This window comes from Amblyraja radiata, chromosome 5 (assembly GCF_010909765.2).
Source record: "Amblyraja radiata isolate CabotCenter1 chromosome 5, sAmbRad1.1.pri, whole genome shotgun sequence".
Lineage (NCBI taxonomy): Eukaryota > Metazoa > Chordata > Chondrichthyes > Rajiformes > Rajidae > Amblyraja > Amblyraja radiata.
The window spans coordinates 67,593,999-67,613,427 of record NC_045960.1 but is presented as its reverse complement, the minus strand read 5'-3'; the positions used below and the strand labels follow the sequence as shown (position 1 = coordinate 67,613,427).

Genomic DNA, 19,429 nt, shown 5'->3' with positions numbered 1-19,429 from the left:
GAGAGTAGTGAATTTGTGGAATTGTGGAGGCCAAATCACTGGATGGATTTAAAAGAGAGTTAGATAGAGCTCTAGGGGCTAGTGGAATCAAGGGATATGGGGAGAAGGCAGGCACGGGTTATTGATAAGGGACGATCAGCCATGATCACAATGAATGGCGGTGCTGACTCGAAGGGCTGAATGGCCTCCTCCTGCACCCATTTTCTATGTTTTCTAAGTGGATAGAGTGGTTTATTTGTTAAAATGCGTACAGCTCTGGCTGTACAATGAATGTCAATGGTGAGGCATACTGCAAAATGCATTTTTGGCATAGCTCACAATAGGTTGGCACAACTTGCACCAAAATGTTTAAATATTAGCATTTAACCACTCATTTGTTTCTCAGACAACATTAACGTGCCAATTTTTTCCTTAAATAATTTCAAGTGCCATCAACATCACCCTGTGAGCTACATTAAAGTCTGGCACAATGTTATGGAATGTTGGTTTTTGAAGGGAAAGATTATTTCAGTGAATGTACTTCGCTCTGCAAAGTGAGCAATTCTGGATCATTTAAGCAAAAGGAAATTCCTTTGATTAGACAATAGACAATAGGTGCAGGAGTAGGCCATTCGGCCCTTTGAGCCAGCACCGCCATTCAATGTGATCATGGCTGATCATCCCCAATCAGTACCCCCTTCCTGCCTTTTCCCCCATATCCCCTGACTCCACTATTTTTAAGAGCCCTATCCAGCTCTCTCTTGAAAGCATCCAGAGAACCTGCCTCCACTGCCCTCTGAGGCAGAGAATTCCACACACTCACAACTCTCTGTGAGAAAAAGTGTTTCCTCGTCTCTGTTCTAAATGGCTTACCCCTTATTCTTAAACTGTGGCCCCTGGTTTTGGACTCCCCCAACGTCGTGAACATGTTTCCTGCCTCTAGCGTGTCCAAACCCTTAACAATCTTATGTGTTTCAATAAGAACCCTCTCATCCTTCTAAACTCCAGAGTGTACAAGCCCTGCCGCTCCAGTCTCTCAGCATATGACAGTCTCGCCATCCCGGGAATTAACCTTGTAAACCTACGCTGCACTCCCTCAATAGCAAGGATGTCCTTCCTCAAATTAGAGGATCAAAACTGCAAACAATACTCCAGGTGTGGTCTCACTAGGGCTCTATGCAACTGCAGAAGGACCTCTTTGCTCCTATACTCGACCCCTCTTGTTGTGTAAAGGCCAACATGCCATTTGCTTTCTTCACTGCCTGCTGTACCTGCATGCTTACTTTCATAGACTGATGAACAAGGACCCCCAGATCCCACTGTACTTCCCCTTTTCCCCACCATGACGCCATTTAGATAGTGATCTGCCTTCCTGTTAACCTCACATTTATCCACATTAAACGTCATCTGCCATGCATCCGCCCACTCCCCCAACCTGTCCAAGTCGCCCTGCATTCTCATAGAATCCTCCTCACAGTTCACACTGCCACCCAGCTTTGTGTCATCTGCAAATTTGCTAATGTTACTTTGAATCCCTTCATCCAAATCATTGATGTATATTGTAAATAGCTGCGGTCCCAGCACCGAGCCTTGCGGTACCCCACTAGTCACTGCCTGTCATTCTGAAAGGGACCCGTTAATCCCTACTCTCTGTTTCCTGTCTGCCAACCAATTTTCTATCCACATCAGCACTCCACCCCCAAAACCATGTGCCCTAATTTTGCCCACTTATCTCCTATCTGGGACCTTATCAAATGCTTTCTGAAAGTCCAGGTGCACTACATCCACTGACTCTCCCTTGTCCATTTTCCTAGTTCCATCTTCAATAAATTCCAGAAGATTAGTCAAGCATGATTTCCCCTTCGTAATCCATGCTGACTCGGACCGATCCTGTTACTGCTATCCAAATGTGCGGCTATTTCATCTTTTATAATTGATTCCAGCAGCTTCCCCACCACCGATGTCAGGCTAACTGGTCTATAATTCCCTGTTTTCTCTCTCCCGCCTTTCTTAAAAAGTGGGATAACATTAGCTACGCTCCAATCCACAGGAACTGATCCTGAGTCTATGGAACATTGGAAAATTATCACCAATGCATCCACGATTTCTAGAGCCACTTCCTTAAGTACCCTGGGATGCAGACCATCAGTTCCCCATAATAAATTCACCTTTTTCGGTCTTCAAGGATCCAACTTTGGTCTTAACTAATTCTTTTTTCTTCACATACCTAAAGAAGCTTTTACTATCATGCTTATATTCTTCCAGATGAGCCTGCTGTTCTTGAAACAGAAGACCTGGATAGAAAAGGCAAACGGTTTGGCGGAGGTTTGGACCCTGACACCATCTCACTGGCGTCTGTCACTGCCGTCACCATCAATGTTTCTAACAAGAGGTACGTTGAGATAATTGCAACCTTTTTTTTTTGCACATTGAAACCTACGATTCAAAGGTACACAGAATTAAAGGCCTTTGCTCGTTTGTTGCGATTCTTCTGGCTGGATGAGGCAGGTGGACTGGAGTGCCTCCACTTCCTCTTTTCCATTCAAAAACATCAGCCCTACTCCATCCAGTGAAGGAAGCTTCAGGTAGGTTTCTGAGTCCTATGGGCCTTCATTTACCTGGGCATGAAGGCCAGGTATTTAAATGTTGGCAGCAAAGAAAGGTATTATGATTCCTCAATGAGGCAGTAACAAGATATAGTTGTTCTGAAAGGTTGCAGCAAAGGGAATGTAACCCAGCAATCAAACTGCAATGAGGAATTACACCTCACAGATGCCTTGTTTAGTCTGGGTAGCAGTTGACAAATGAAAATCATGGAAATGAACAGCAAATAAAAACAGCGTTGGCCAGATATCCCGAAGTGAACAGCTTTCTGAATGTTACACATGTTATCATATCTAATCATATCATATTATCTAAATGGTGGCCGACTAGGAAAAGGGGAGATGCAGCGAGACCTGGGTGTCATGGTACACCAGTCATTGAAAGTAGGCATGCAGGTGCAACAGGCAGTGAAGAAAGCGAATGGTATGTTAGCTTTCATAGCAAAGGGATTTGAGTATAGGAGCAGGGAGGTTCTACTGCAATTGTACAGGGTCTTGGTGAGACCACACCTGGAGTATTGCGTACAGTTTTGGTCTCCAAATCTGAGGAAGGACATTATTGCCATATAGGGAGTACAGAGAAGGTTCACCAGACTGATTCCTGGGATGTCAGGACTGTCTTATGAAGAAAGACTGGATAGACTTGGTTTATACTCTCTAGAATTTAGGAGATTGAGAGGGGATCTTATAGAAACTTACAAAATTCTTAAGGGGTTGGACAGGCTAGATGCAGGAAGATTGCTCCCGATGTTGGGGAAGTCCAGGACAAGGGGTCACAGCTTAAGGATAAGGGGAAAATCCTTTAAAGCCGAGTTGAGAAGAACTTTTTTCACACAGAGAGTGGTGAATCTCTGGAACTCTCTGCCACAGAGGGTAGTCGAGGCCAGTTCATTGGCTATATTTAAGAGGGAGTTAGATGTGGCCCTTGTGGCTAAGGGGATCAGAGGGTATGGAGAGAAGGCAGGTACGGGATACTGAGTTGGATGATCAGCCATGATCATATTGAATGGCGGTGCAGGCTCGAAGGGCCGAATGGCCTACTCCTGCACCTAATTTCTATGTTTCTATCATGAAGGCTTTGAGGCTACAAGAACAAAAAAGGATTCATATCCTCAAGTGTGCAGCATATCTTAATCATAATTATAAAATCATGCAAGTTGTATACTAATTTCAGACAACTGCTATGATTTATTAATTTAACATGTGCTGAAGGCTAAAGATCAAGATCGGAAATGAGACATAAAAAGTTAACTGGGCAGAGAAATCTCTCAGCACCAGTTGCTTGGATCACAAAGTAGGATTGCAGAACAGAACAGCCAAGCTTTTGAAGATATTGTCATTTTGGGTGTTTTGAGTAAAATGGCAAAGCTGTGGAATAGACAAATAGGAGCAAGCTCAGTAACAGGAACAAAGGGATACACAGAACCAGCCAGCAATTCAATCAGTTTAAGGCAATGCTTCAATAGACAGCATCATTAAACCAAAATAGTTAACGCACAACAGCTAACTGCACATGTGCCCATGGGCTGAATGAACCCACTCCCTGCATTGGAAGCTGCAGTTCTAATCCATACTTTTGCAGGAGACACAACTCGAAAATGTAGTAAAGAAAACAATTAGGTCACAACAATAACTTACTGGTAGAGTGATGTGGAAAAACGAAATTCAATTTAGTGCCAAGAGGAGCTGTACATACTGAAAATCAGAAATAGAAGAGAACAGCACAGGATGTTAGCATGTAAATAAGTAACAATTTTTAAACATCGCAGATGCTTAAATCTGAAGAGAAAACAAAAATTATCAGAAAACTCTGCAGGTCAAACTGCATCTGTAAAAAGAAAAACGGTTAACCTTCATCAAATCTAGGAAAAGAAACCAACTTAGTCCAGATGGCAGAGTAGTGTAGAGAGAGATGGATGGATAGAGGAAAGAGAGTATCTGTAGCTAGCTTGATTATACTTCCATCCTGCCTCCAGTAAGGACTCTATTCCATTCTCTCAAATTTTCCAGCTTTGTCACATTTGCCCCAATGATAAATCATTCCACAAGTGTGCCTCTCCCTTCTTCCTGAACTGTGGCTTCCCCTCAGTCATTTTGGACAAACCCCTGACCACATCTCAACTATTTCCAGAAGCTCTGCTCCCACCCCCTGGTCTCCTGGACACAGCAAGAAGAGAATTCCCTGGTCATTCCACCCCAACCGCCTCCATTGTCAACAGATCCTTCTTTGCAACTTCTGCAGCCTCCAACAAGATTCCACCACCAGACAAACATTTCCCTTTTTCAGCATTTTAAAGGATTGCTCCATGTGTGACTCCCTGATTCACCCTTCCTTCCTGCCCACCAACGGAAGCAGCGATTTCCCTGCCCTTCTTCCAATCCATTTGGTGGCCTGCTCTACATTGCAGAAGCCAACATAGATTGGGGGATCTTCTTGCCCTCAGTCCTTGGGAGTAGTCCTGAGTTTCTGGTTGCCTGTTACTTCAGTTCATTGGACCCCCCCATTCTGACCTTTCTGTCCATAGTCTCCTGCACTGTTATAATGAGACCCAACACAAGCATTCTTTCTCTTTGTTTGTATTAGCTGCTGAATCAGATTTAAATTGTCCCTTCACTGCCCCTTTAAGTTATCGGGTCTTACCCTATCAAAAATATTTCTGTTGAATCACCTATTCCCCACCCTCACCTTCTCTGGTACCTAAAGTAATTTGTTTTCTCTCTTTCCAAATAAAGAAGGCTCCCAAACTTGAAAAATATATTCTCTTTCCACAGATGCTGTCTGAAACATAGTGTTGCTAGAATTTTCTGATTTTATTGTATATAAATGACAGGTTATCATTCAGCCGACTGGGAGGAACTGAAACTAGAAATCACCTCCCATTTTAGGATTGAACAAATCAAAGTAAGAGGGAAATTATAGATACAAAATCAGGGGTCACCTGTGGTTAATACTATGACAAAGAACTGTTTAAATAAGTTCAACAACAGAGCAGATTATTTCATGAATGCTTTGTAGACCATTCAACATTAGACTATTGAGTACTCTGCAAAGATCATTTCAATCTGAAAACAAAGAAACATTAATGAGGTAACAGATTCACAATCAATCAAAATCAAGCTGATTTAGGCATTAAAGCACTGAAAAGATTGAAAACTAGTGAAAATGCAATAAAAAGACCAAATGAAAGGCAACAATGTTGAAAGTGGAAAGGACTTCAGGGGAAAATCAATAAAAAGGAACAGGCAGGAAAATTAGCCACAGTCTGAAATTGATTAGTTCAGTGTTTTCAAGAGAGGCTGCAGAGTGGTGAGAAGATTGTGGAGACTGTTCAGGGTTCAGCACCTCTCAGGGTGAATGCCAGTAAAGCAATAGAAACAGCAGAGTATTGATGTGCTGAAGGAAGGTCCCAATGGAAGGTGCATTTGTACATTTGGCCTTCAGGCTTTTACTTGAGCCGTAGACACGAGGAACTACAGGTGCTGGTTTACAAAGAAACCGCAGCACTGGAGTAACTCAGCGGGTCAGACAGCATCTCTAGAAGACATAGATGTGATATCTTGGATCAGGACCTCACATATATGTCTTCCAGATATGCTGCCTGACCTGTTGACTCCAGCACCTTTTGGGGTTTAAAAGGAAATTTAAATTTAAGTTAGATATGCAGTGCGGAACCATGCCTTTTGGCCCACCGAGTTCGCACCAACCAGTGATCCATCCATACACTAGCACTATCCTACACAATTTACAATTACAGGGATAATTTACAATTACAGAAGCCAATGAACCTACAAACCTGTACGTCTTTGGAGTGTGGGAGGAAACTCGAGCACCCGGAGAAAACCCACCCGGTTACAGGGAGAACGTAGAAACTCCGTACAGACAGCACCCATTGTCAGGATCAAACTCGGGCCTCTGGTGCTGCAAAGCCGTAACTCTACCACTGTGCCACCCTTTGATGCTGCCCTTAAATGCATGTGTAGGGAGGGTGCGTGTTCAGGGCAATCTGGTCCATTGCTTCCACTCATCTTCCAACAAAAAACTGAAGCAGAAGTCTCCCAAGTCTACTTCACACTCAACAAGACCTTGGCCAATCGTGTAGCTCAAGTAAAGAGGCAGTGTGATTAAGTTAGTCAAATATCACCTCAAGACCAGGGATATTGATCTGGAGGCATGAGTTCTGATCCCACCTGAACAGCTGGAGAGGCTTTGGTTGATGGTGTGGGAAGAGATTTATTGGGAGGAACTGTATTTACAAAGTTGTTCGTTTCCATGGATAAGAGTCTTGAGACCAACTGGAAATGGGATTATCTCAGAGGAAGTACGTACTCATAAAGGAGTGGTGTTCTTGCTAAAATGGTGAAGATGATATAAAATGATTTGATAAATGAGAATTATTATCATATAACATGAGGACAAAGGGATACGAATAGCAATCTTGTAAATGCATCATATGTCGGACCTATATAAGCGCCTTGAGTATTCTAGAAAGGCGCTATATAAATCCCATCCATTATTATTATTATATGTTGTCAGGAGAATTTCTCACGGTAAACCGATATTCCATAAACATCAGCAATAAATGTGGAAGCTTCAGAGTACATGCCACAGATATGAAGAACACGAGGAAAAATAATTAAGTGGTTTGAGTAGAGAAAGTATAATCAGTGTGGCTCGATGTTTTAAATATATTATTGGAAAGAATACAATGATGAGAGTCCAAGGAAAGGAGAAACGAGCTCAAGATTGAACAAATGAAGGACAAACAGAGATGGAATCTTTATCAGTCATTATCTCAGATTGGCACAAAAACAGCACCCACAGATATGGGAAAATAACATAGACAATGATTAATGGAAAACTTTTCACCGAAGGAATGTTCAAAAGAGTGTCAGTTAATTCTGAAGCCCATGCAAGTACATCGAATGGACAAAAGAGAAATAGTTGATGTTCTAGAGTAATTCAACTAAAGTCAGATAGTTTATGGAAATTATAACCCTTGCAATGTAGTACATGTTACATTCCAGAAACTGGCGTTTGCCTTATGGTGCAATATGTTTCTGCTAAGGTTAGCCCGAATGCTTAATCAGAAAATCCAAGAATCATGGAATTTGGACATCTTTGCTTGAAGAAAGGATTATCATGATTCACACCCTTGCAGAAATGTTAAACCCCAACCTGCACACAGGCTGCTGCACACTGGATATGCAATAGCGATAACATTTGTGAGCTTGCCCATGGAAAATATGTTGGCATTTATTAAATGGCTCGGTCCATTCTGGGTGCCATGGAGGTGTCAACTGGCAGGGATGATTGGGAGGGACTTGTGAAAAACAAGAGCCAGGAAGGGTGAACTTCTTGGGAAGCATGGATTGGCCCATACAATGTCAAGCCATCTTCTCCCTCCCCCACTCCCCAATCAGTGGTAGCAAGAGATTTGTGTTCTACCATTATTAGCTCTAATTCATGCTGAGATTTGCTGCCAACAACATTTTACAAGATTAGCAACTGCAGTCTAGATTTTCAACACTTAAAAAGGATTGCTCCAGGAACATTTTTAATTGTGAAATTTCACTGCTTTGAGTAAGGGGTGCTCCTTGTTGAATTCCATCTTGTACTGGCCATCTTCTATATTACTAAAAGTCTGTTCTTGACCGGTTTTGGCCATCTGTGCTGCGATTTCCGAGAGAACGCCGCCACCTACGGCCGTCATTTTTGGCCACCTTGCTCAGAGCCCCCCTCCGCCTTATGTGTGCCGAGGATTTTTCCCGTCGATGAAAAATGACAGATATATTAATGATTTTACAAAATTCCCCATTCTCTCTGCTGCTCCTGCTGGTGGCAGGGGGGGAGGGACTACAAACCAGGAAGTGGTGTGCCTCAATCAGTGTCTGCAAGCTGGAGGAAGGCAGAGGGTCACGTTTCTCTGAGCTGTGAATAACACTGAACACATGTCTACTCAAATGTAAGTGTCCTTAGTGGTTCTAAAACGCTTGCAGAATGTGTCTATTGGTTCTAAAATGTTTGCAAAAAGTGTTTATTGGTTCTAAAATGTTTGCAAAAAGTGTTTATTGGTTCTAAAATGTTTGCAAAAAGTGTCTCTTTTGGTTCTACAATGCTTGCAGAATGTGTCTTTTTTGGTTCTAAAATGTTTTTAGGTTCTCCACCCCCTGTCCTCTCCCATCCCCCTCTCCTTTCCCCTCTCCTCTCCCCCTTTCCTCTCCCCCCTCTCCTCCTCCCCCCTCTCCTCTCCCCCTCTCCTCTCCCCCCTCTCCTCTCCCCCCTCTCCTCTCCCCCCTCTCCTCTCCCCCCTCTCCTCTCCCCCCCTCTCCTCTCCCCCCTCTACTCTCATCCCGCTCTCATCTCCTCCCCTCTCCTCTCCTCCTCTCCTCTTCCCCCTCTCCTCTCCCCCCTCTCCTCTCCCCCCTCCCCCCTCCCCCCTCGCCTCCAGCCCATCTCCTCCCCCCTCTCCGCCAACCCTCTCCTCTCCCCCTCTCCTCTACCCCTCTCCTCTCCCCCTCTCCTCTCTCCCTCTCCTCCTCCCCCTTCTCCTCCCCCCTCTCCTCCTCCCCCTCTCCTCTTCCCCCCTCTCTTCTCCCCCCCTTCTCTCCCCCCCTTCTCTCCCCCCCCTTCTCTCCCCCCCCTTCTCTCCCCCCCCCTTCTCTCCCCCCCCTTCTCTCCCCCCCCCTTCTCTCCCCCCCCTTCTCTCCCCCCCCTTCTCTCCCCCCCCCTTCTCTCCCCCCCCCTTCTCTCCCCCCCCCTTCTCTCCCCCCCCCCTTCTCTCCCCCCCCCTTCTCTCCCCCCCTTCTCTCCCCCCCTTCTCTCCCCCTTCTCTCCCCCCTTCTCTCCCCCCCCTTCTCTCCCCCCCCCTTCTCTCCCCCCCCTTCTCTCCCCCCCCCCTTCTCTCCCCCCCCTTCTCTCCCCCCCCTTCTCTCCCCCCCCTTCTCTCCCCCCCCTTCCCTCCCCCCCCCTTCTCTCCCCCCCCCCTTCTCTCTCCCCCCCTTTCTCTCCCCCCCTTCTCTCCCCCCCTTCTCTCCCCCCCCTTCTCTCCCCCCCCTTCTCTCCCCCCCCTTCTCTCCCCCCCCTTCTCTCCCCCCCCTCTCTCCCCCCCCCCTCTTCTCTCTCTCCCCCCCCCCCCTTCTCTCCCCCCCCCCCTTCTCTCCCCCCCCCCCCCTCCCCCCCCCCCCTTTCTCCCCCCCCCCCTTCTCTCCCCCCCCCCCCCTTCTCCCCCCCCCCCCTTCTCCCCCCCCCCCCCCTTCTCCCCCCCCCTTCTCTCCCCCCCTTCTCTCCCCCCCTTTCTCTCCCCCCCCTTCTCTCCCCCCCTTCTCTCCCCCCCCCCTTCTCTCCCCCCCCTTCTCCTCCCCCCCTTCTCTCCCCCTTCTCTTCCCCCCCCTTCTCTCCCCCCCCTTCTCTTCTCCCCCCCTTCTCTCCCCCCCCCTTCTCTCCCCCCCCTCTTCTCTCTTCTCCCCCCTTCTCTCCCCCCCTTCTCTCCCCCCCCTTCTCTCCCCCCCCTTCTCTCCCCCCCCTCTCTCCCCCCCCTCTCTCCCCCCCCTTCTCTCTCCCCCCCTTCTCTCCCCCCCTTTCTCTCTCCCCCCCCTTCTCTCTCCCCCCCCCTTCTCTCTCCCCCCCTTCTCTCTCCCCCCCTTCTCTCTCCCCCCTCCTCTCTCCCCTCCTCCCCTCCTCCCCTCCATCCCCTCCCTCCCTCCCCTAAACCCCTTCCCCTCCACAGCCCCTACCCTCTTCCCTCTTCCCTCCACCCTCCCCCTCCCTGCTCCCCACCTCACCCCCTCTTTCCCCCCTCTCTGTCTCTCTCTCTGCCTCTGCCCCTTCTCTCTCTGACCTCACTCTCTACTCCCGCCCGCCCCCCCCCCACCCCCTCCTCTCTAGATGTGACTGCAAGTTGGGGGCTATGTAGATAGGGTGGTTATGGGGTAAAAGGAGCAAATTAATAATATTAATATAATATCAAGGGGGTAATTAGCGTGAGTGCCTGATCTAGTAAATTATAAACTTTTCATCCATTTTTGCCATTAACTAAGTAATAAGTGATGAATATGTTCATGATGCAATTACAAGGACAGAATATGACGGGGAAGTGACATCTGAAGGAATTTGAACCAGAAATTGCCTGAACTAATTTCCTGATAGGCAGGGCTTCATTAGGAAATGTATGCAAATAATTCAAAATGCCCAAAGTTAAGCACGGTGCTCCATTTACAAAAAAAACTAGTGGGGTCTAATGGACCCCCCCTTAAACCAATATCACAGTTAATGTATTTTACTGAAAAGTGCATCAGTGACTTTTATTATTCTTCAACACATTTTGAAAAAAATAATTAATTTGTTTTTACTTACAGATCAAAGCCTGATATCAAAATGGAACCTAGTGCAGGGAGACCTCAGGATTACCAAGTAAGGTCCAGCAGATTCATTTTATAGTTCAGTGCATTGGCCTGCCTGGAAAGTCTATTTAAACCAAATTATTTTCAAATTAAGAGAAAGTGGCTAGTTTGATCCTGTACTTGCAGTCATAAATGGATTATCTGTAGACAACTCTTAAGTTTGAATGAAATCTTGCTTGTTGAAGGAGTTCTCTGCTCTCTGGCATAGCTCTAAAGAACTGCTCGTGTGTTTAACACCTCTATTACTTATATAACATTCAGTCAGTTGTCTCATTGTCAAATATGGATTTACATAATCGTTAACCGCACTGTGACTTATACTTGATCATTTTTATTTTGTCCTACGGGATTCTACTTGCATTTTTTCAGAGCCAACCTCAAAGACATAATTGAACTTGAAGGTGACCTTGGCACTTATTATGATTGATTGAAATAAATCTCCACCAGACATCAACCTCAAACATTCTTAACCTCTTTACACAAGTAAACTGAATAAACTCCTACCATAGTATTGCATTGACTGAAGCAATTGGTTGTCTTTCAGTCAATCTTGGCCAGGAAACCAACCTGCTTATCAATGCTTTTCACTTTTTTGTGGCTGTTCAGAAGTTAGTAACTCCTAAGATTATGATTTCATTGATTATCATTGGCCATTTTTGTGCATTCTTCAAAGAGGAGAACGCTCTTTGGATTGTTATTTTCTTTATTTAAACTCTGTTACTCGTTTTTGCATCATTGTCACGGGTGCTGACTAGCAGACAATGATTACAGCTGCGCTCAGAAAAAAATGCTGTGATTATTCTTCCTCTCTACAACTATATATTTGATATAATGAGGTTAATATAGATAACTAGACCAAGTAGGACCTGTTGGGTCCCTGTCACACGGGAGGCCTGGTCCCCTAACGTAACCCATTCCCCAACGCAATATTCCACCACTCACCCGTTCCCCCAACACAATCCTCTAACGCAAGATTCCACCACTCACCCATAGCCCCCAACTGCGCAGGGGCGGCTCATTTCCCGTCATTCACCCTCCCTCTTTTGCCAATTGCACTTGCTGCCAGGAAAATTAGTCCAATTGCATGCTGCCTGAACTCAGTGTCCTGTGATTTGCAACATTGTAGTCGGCAATTTGATTTGGATTTTTAGCAGTGAGAAGTTAAGTGAAAAGTTAAATTTTTAAAGTTGAATAACTTGTAAAATATAACATCAGTGTGAACTAATGTTTGACACAACACACCACAGGACAATGGTGAGTAAGGTGGTCCAAAAATTGTAGCGCTATCATGTACCGTGTTGGCGTAATTTCAGGATCTCACTCACTCACATGCAGACATCCAAACAAACAAGATGAGAGTTTTAGTAATATATAGATGGTGGGAATATTCATCATATTTTAAGCAGACACATTTCAATTTTTAGATGATAAAGTGGCAAGAATTGCAGGGGGAAAAGTGATTCATAAATGTAAAATACTTCTCTGGATTAAGTAATCGGAAACATAAAATAACTGATATCTTTTAAGTGAAATTTGAACATATTTATTTGGGAGTAGTGTTTTAGAATGCTAGAAGGTTTTTTTTTTTTAATTTTTCATGAGGCATTAAGATATGATTAATGGAATTGTGCTCTCATCCTCAGGGCGATGGGCAATTTTTGTTGTCCACTCTATTGCCATCTTCTTGAGCCTGTTCAGCTTTGCAACAAACTGCATAGGGCCCATTTGAATTAATATGTAGTACTTGTTTCTTTACAATGGTAAAGGAAAAAGAAAGAAGAGTGGTTGCAAGTGTAAGGAGAGGCGTAAGCATTCATGAAAGGTTATAAATAATTCCGTCTCTGCAGCTCAGGTAGAAGATAGATAATTAATTGCATAAAATATTAAACAGCTTGGATCAGGTGAATCAAAGTATTAATTTACAAGACAAGCTGGTAGACAGTGAAGAAGAAACATATTGCTCTACCTTTTGTGAGTCTGGAGACTCAAGTGTAGTCACCAAAGTGATGACATTTGATGTGCTTTTACATTTAGCAGATTATGTCTTGGTCGTCATCAAATTTACAGTAAAATGGACATTAAAATCAAACACCGTAACATTCCCTCTTCATCACAAAAATGATAGCAGATGCACAAAGATTCACACAAGTATCGCAGTAGATGCCACTTGGAGATGTCAGAGGAAAGGGCTTCAGTGTGGGCTGCATTATTACCTGTGATCCACCTGTTGGGTGATGGAATACATATGTTTCACAGTGTTCAATGGAGAAAGGTGCTGATAATTGAAGTGTTAGTTTGAGCTAGCTCAGTAGACCAATACCTCCAAACATCATTGCATTTAATATTATACAGTTTAGTTCTGATGTACTGAGCACATTTCTGATATTATGTCTGATATATTCTGAAATTGGAATATATCCTATTGATCTGATAGATTTTCATGTTTATTAAATACAAAGTAAATATCACACAGCTCGTTCAGAATTAGTGCTAATAACACCCATTTGAAGCATGCCTGCCATCTTTAAAGTCCTGAGAAAAAAAAGGTTGAAACCATGCAGTTCTAAAATGTAAATTATGTTTATGTTGTCATCAAATTAATTGTTTGGAAATGACATAATGAGCACAAGCAGTAATTCAGTAATTTCATGAAATGCACTGTTTTCTCACTGAATCCTTACATCGGCAGGAGGCATTCATTAGTTTCATGGGCAATTTTGAAAAAGATGTGGAGTTTATATGATGAAACACGTTTATGAAAGTGACCTATAGCACTCTTCCCATCAGTGCACTTTCTAAAAAATGAGCTAATGTGAGTGGATATTGTGTGATTAATAAACTACTGCAAAGGCGAAATAAAATTTAAAATAGGATGAAACAGCTAAATATAAATAATTTATAACTACTCCAGAATAATCTGATTTACTGCTGCACATTTGAAGTGGATTGCCCAGCGAGATGATGTCCCATTACTGTAATGTTTACCACACACATTAAATCAACTCCAGTATGTGATGCAACATCATCATAATGGTATCCCAGTATTTATCTGAGGTTTGACTGTGCATATCAAGAGTCAAATCAACGATGTTAACATCCATATTAGGACAGAAGGACAAGTCATTGTTGTAAAGCAATCTTTTCTACAACATTATCAAATTGGACATAGAGGGAAACTTAGCAACATAACGGTCTGACATAATTGTGAAAGAAAACTTTGGACAATGAACCGCCAAGGTATATTGCTACAATCTTAACACTGTTAATGGACAGTGGAATATTTTGTAGCCAAAGCTTATTGGGACGACAGATGGCACAATGGGCTAAGTGTTCGGCTGGCAACCGGAAGGTAGCCGGTTCGAATCCCGCTTGGAGTGCATACTGTCGTTGTGTCCTTGGGCAAGACACTTCACCCACCTTTGCCTGTGTGTGAATGTGTGTGAATGTGTGTGAGTGATTGGTGGTGGTCGGAGGGGCCGTAGGTGCAGATTGGCAGCCACGCCTCCGTCAGTCTGCCCCAGGGCAGCTGTGGCTACAGAAGTAGCTTACCACCACCGAGTGTGACTGAGGAGTGAATGAATAATGCGATGTAAAGCGCCTTGAGTATTAGAAAGGCTCTATATAAATCCCATCCATTATTATTATTATTATTATTATTATGATAAATTCAGACAGATGAATTTCACAGCCTTTGAACAAATGTTAATTCCCAAAATTGCTTCTCAGTCTTTGTTGGTGACTTGCCAGCTGTGTTTTGATGTTTATCTCATAGAATCAAATGAAGGAATGTGAATGTTTAACAATTTTCTGGCATTTCTGCTGTCTGGCCCAGGTTAAAACTGGGACTGGCATAGCAACATCATTTATTTTAATGGAACATTACATCTGCAAAAGGTCTTGAAAACATCAGAGTAAATTGCACACTTATGAACCAATTCAGTTTTGAGATTTTGAATTGTTTTTAAGAATGTTTGTCTACTTTCTTTTTGTTTTGTATTTTAATCGTTAATACTTTTGACATTTTACATTTTATTCAGAGGCATTCAGGGGTCTTGACAGATTTGACAGCTGGTTAAGCTGGGGATGTGATTTAGTCAGTCATCAAAAGTTATTTTTCAGCTGTACCACAAGCAAGGATTCTCTTGGCAGACCCACATGGTGGCATTACTACACCAATCACTCCCTCCATTCCACGCCACCATCCCCTTTTTAAAATCAGGGCAGCACCCAGCAACGTTAACATAGGTGATTCTGCAAAGGGCTAATTTGTACCTTACCATTTAAGTAATGATAAGCATAAGCAGTTCACCTCTGGCAGCAAGTTCTGGCTCATTATCTCACCAGTCCCTTGTATTTGGATGATAAAGAGATGCTTGAGATAAAGAAAGATTTTCAAAACAATTCAGGCCACCTACCTTTTGTTAGAATTGTCTGCTGAACATTTCCAGCGTTCTGATCATCAGAATATTCAAATATAATATGAAGTCCGGCCTATTATCCATTCATAGCACAAGACATGTGCAAAGGAATGCAAAAATATTTTCCAAGTCGGAAATAGAAACAGAAAATATAATGCACAAGACCGTTTTTTAGGCAATTTTCATCCATTGACATAGGCTGAGTTAGCTATGTTTCATCAGAAGTTTGACAAAATAACAAAATGCACTTAAATTGAGATTGTGCTGACATTATTTTCCTACTCCAGGTGAGTATTACAATTATTGAAGCACGACAGCTAGTCGGATTGAACATGGACCCTGTGGTCTGTGTTGAGATTGGTGATGATAAGAAATATACAAGCATGAAGGAGTCTACAAATTCTCCTTACTTCAATGAGGTGACGGTTTTTTTGCTTGTTATACTTTTCTTCAGTCTCTGGTACTCACGTAAATCACTAACTTATGTTTCTTCTAGCATGTGATTCCATTTCATTGTTCCTAAAGAAGTAAATCTCTATTAAATATGTACTGGAACGTTTGCATTTGTATAAGAATGCCTATTTTGGTTCAAAATTCCTATAAGTGGATATGAATTGCAATCTCTTTTAATGTTTCATTAATTGTATCTACTGTCAAAGCTTAACAAAATATCACAGGGTCATACAGCACGGAAGCAGGCCCTTTGGCCCAACTTACCTATGCTGACCAAGCTGCCCCATTTACACTAGTCCTACCTGCCCATGTTTGGCCTTAATCCCTCGAAACCTTTCCTGTCCATATACCTGTCCAATTATATTTTAAATGTTGTTATAGTATCTGCCTCAACTATCTCCTCTGGCAGCTCATTCTATATACCCACCACCCTCTGTGTGAAAAAGTTGTCCTCAGATTCTACTAAATCCTTCCCCTCTCACGTTAAACCTATGCCCTCTGGTTTTCGATTCCCTTACTCCGGGTAAAAGACTCAGTGCGTGTATTCTATCTATTCCTCTCATGATCTTATACATCTTTACAAGCTCACCCCTCATCCTCCTGTGTTCTAAGGAATAAAGACCTAGCCTGCCCAATCCCTCCCTTTAAGCTCAGGCTTTCAAGTGCTGGCAACATCCTCATTCCGCAGAGACCCTCCCTCCGTAACTCCCTGGTCAATTCTTCTCTTCCCACCCAAACCACCCCATCCCCTGGTACTTTCCATTGCAACCGCAGGAAATGCTACACTTGTCACTTTACCTCCCCCCTTGACCCCATCCAAGGACCTAAGCAGTCTTTCCAGGTGCGGCAGAGGTTTACCTGCAACTCCTTCAACCTCATCTATTGCATCCGCTGCTCTAGGTGTCTGCTGCTCTACATTGGTGAGACCAAGCGTAGGCTTGGTGATCGCTTCGCCCAACACCTCCGCTCAGTTCGCAATCACCAACCTGATCTCCCGGTGGCTCAGCACTTCAACTCCCCCTCCCATTCTGAATCCGACCTTTCTGTCCTGGGCCTCCTCCATGACCAGAGTGAGTCCCACCGCAAATTGGAGGCGCAGCACCTCATATTTCGCTTGGGTAGTTTACACCCCAGCGGTATGAACATTGACTTCTCTAATTTCAGGTAGTCCTTGCTTTCTCCTCTTTCCCCTCTGCTTCCCAGTTCTCCCACAGCCCACTGTCTCTACCTCTTCCTTTCTTCTTCCCCCCCCCCCCCCCCCCCCCATCCCCTCATCAGTCTGAAGAAGGGTCTCGACCCCGAAACGTCACCCATTCCTTTGCTCCATAGATGCTGCCTCACCCGTTGAGTTTATCCAGCATTTTTGTCTACCTTCCTCATTAGTCTTCTCTGCCCTTATCATCGTAACAACATCTTCCCAACAGCTGGGTGTCACTTCAAACAAATTCCATCCAATAAATAATTCCATTGTCAGATCACTGCATATAATGTGTCAATTAATGCAACTCTTCACAATTGTGTCTAACAAGTTAAAAGGATAGGCTTTAGTAATGTGTTACTTCCTTTGTGTAATTGTTACTTTGTCTATCTGGGGGGGGGGGGGGGACACATCAAATCCCAATATTTGTCTTTGCCTTTATTGTAATATCATTGATAATCAAATATGTAAAATCACCATAAAAATTTGGTGAATCAAATATAGAAATAACATTCTGATGGTTTTGTCTCAGACGTAATTCAAATTTTACTACAAATATGCCTTTTTTAGCTGAACTGCATGTGGAATAGATTATGTTTTAACTGATTGGAATCTGTGATATGTCTTAATCAATTTTGCTAATTTGTTGTAGAGTTCATTCTTGGTATAACACGGTTTATTATATTGAACTTTCAGCTGCCCCAAGTCTTTCAAGACAATATGTATTTGATGCCAGGGCCACGGGAAGGCAGGAATATTTGCTCCAAAATGTAATGGATCTTTATTTAAGGAAGTACAGGAGAATGTTAGCATATAGAACATAGAACAGTAGACCACAGGAAATAGGCAGTTCAGTCTTTAATATCTGTGCCAAAATGATGCCAAGATAAACTAATTTAATCTGCTTCCACAATCATGTGCCGCGATTCTCTGCATATCCATGTGCCTATTTAAAACCCTGGTAAATGATACTGTGGTATTTGTCTCCACCACTACCCCCAGCAGCGTGTTCCAGGCACCCACCATCCTCTATGGGGGGGGGGGGGGAAACTTGTCCCACACATATCCCTTAAAGTTTGCCCCTCTCGTCTTAAAGCTATTTAATGAACTGGCTTTAATGTTGGGGAGATAGTAATAAATTCTAGAAAAGTACTGGGAATCTATTCTACAAATTGTGGCTGTAAGATACAGCCACAATAGAGATTGACTGAAACTTGAAGAGTGTGGGTGTGTTTGTGCATAAAAATTCTAAAATTAGATAAAGGTTAGTTTCACTGATAATGCAGGTGCAGGTGCTTTATAATGTGTGGGTTAAAGTTACCTACTGCTAGCCACTTTATATGGCAACTAACCTATGTAGAATCAGCATAATCATTGTATATGCTTTGTTAAAGTTGATTCTACTTCACAGATATCCTTGCTTATGTTCAGTGAATACTGATTGGATCATTAATAAAGCTCTCCACTTTTTATCTTTAGTACTTCGTCTTTGACTTTCATCTATCTCCGGATGTCATGTTCGATAAAATAGTCAAGCTCTCGGTGAGAACATTTATATATTATAACAACTTCTTGCTTATTTTGAATAGAATTTGACGATAAATGAGGCTTTCCAAAATCCTGCAGAATTAACTGCAGTGGAGAGGGACAAGGGGTGAGGAGGGGGGGGGGGCAAAAAACATTGCTCATATGAGACGGAAAAAATGATCATTTACTTTGAAAGATCCTTCCAAAATTTGCTGTGTTGTCAGAAAAATTGTCACAGACAGGCTACATTTTTCCTCAGCTGAGTACAAACTGGAAAGGCATCTTAACTCCACCTATGCACAAGGCTCAATTAACAGCGGGCAATTAACCTGCCAACCCGCATGTCTTTGGGATGTGGGAGGAAACCCCATGGGGTCACAGGGAGAACCTAAAAACTCCATACTGTCAGCGCCTGACTTCTGACAGCAACCGAGGTCATGATTTAATCTGGGTCTCTGACACTGTGACACAGCGACTGTACAAGTTGCACCACTGTGCCGCCCCCTTGTGGTACTGATCCTTCTTGTAATGTACCATTTCAGATTGTAAAATACATTCTTCTGTAACGTAAGGACTACACGTGTAGCTACGGGATAAATTGAGTGAATAACCTTGGTTCTGCACTGATAGGGAATAATGGATGAACCAGATCACGTTATTTCATATAGCATTGTAATCAGCTGCAACCTCTCAGCGCTAGGCAGTTTTTAAAGTGGGGTACAGAATAGTCAGGGTGACAGAGGCTAGAGGTGAGGAGAAAACTATAAAGCAGATGAGTACATATGTATTCTTATCTTGTTCTGTGTGTTGGTTACATTGAATTAGTATGTTGTATCCTGCTTGTTATCGAG

At 43.4% G+C, this 19,429-nt stretch overlaps 1 protein-coding gene across 5 annotated transcripts in view; it reads left to right on the top strand.

The window, feature by feature from the left end:
* The window catches only part of otof (otoferlin), a 313,157-nt gene that overhangs the window by 211,351 nt on the left and 82,377 nt on the right, over positions 1 to 19,429 (top strand). For all 5 annotated transcript variants that reach the window (XM_033021479.1, XM_033021476.1, XM_033021478.1 and 2 more), the window contains 4 exons: positions 2,245 to 2,371; positions 10,938 to 10,992; positions 15,688 to 15,819; positions 18,531 to 18,593. In XM_033021479.1, the coding sequence (XP_032877370.1) occupies positions 2,245 to 2,371; positions 10,938 to 10,992; positions 15,688 to 15,819; positions 18,531 to 18,593 (377 nt within the window). The remainder of the gene's footprint in view (positions 1 to 2,244; positions 2,372 to 10,937; positions 10,993 to 15,687; positions 15,820 to 18,530; positions 18,594 to 19,429) is intronic.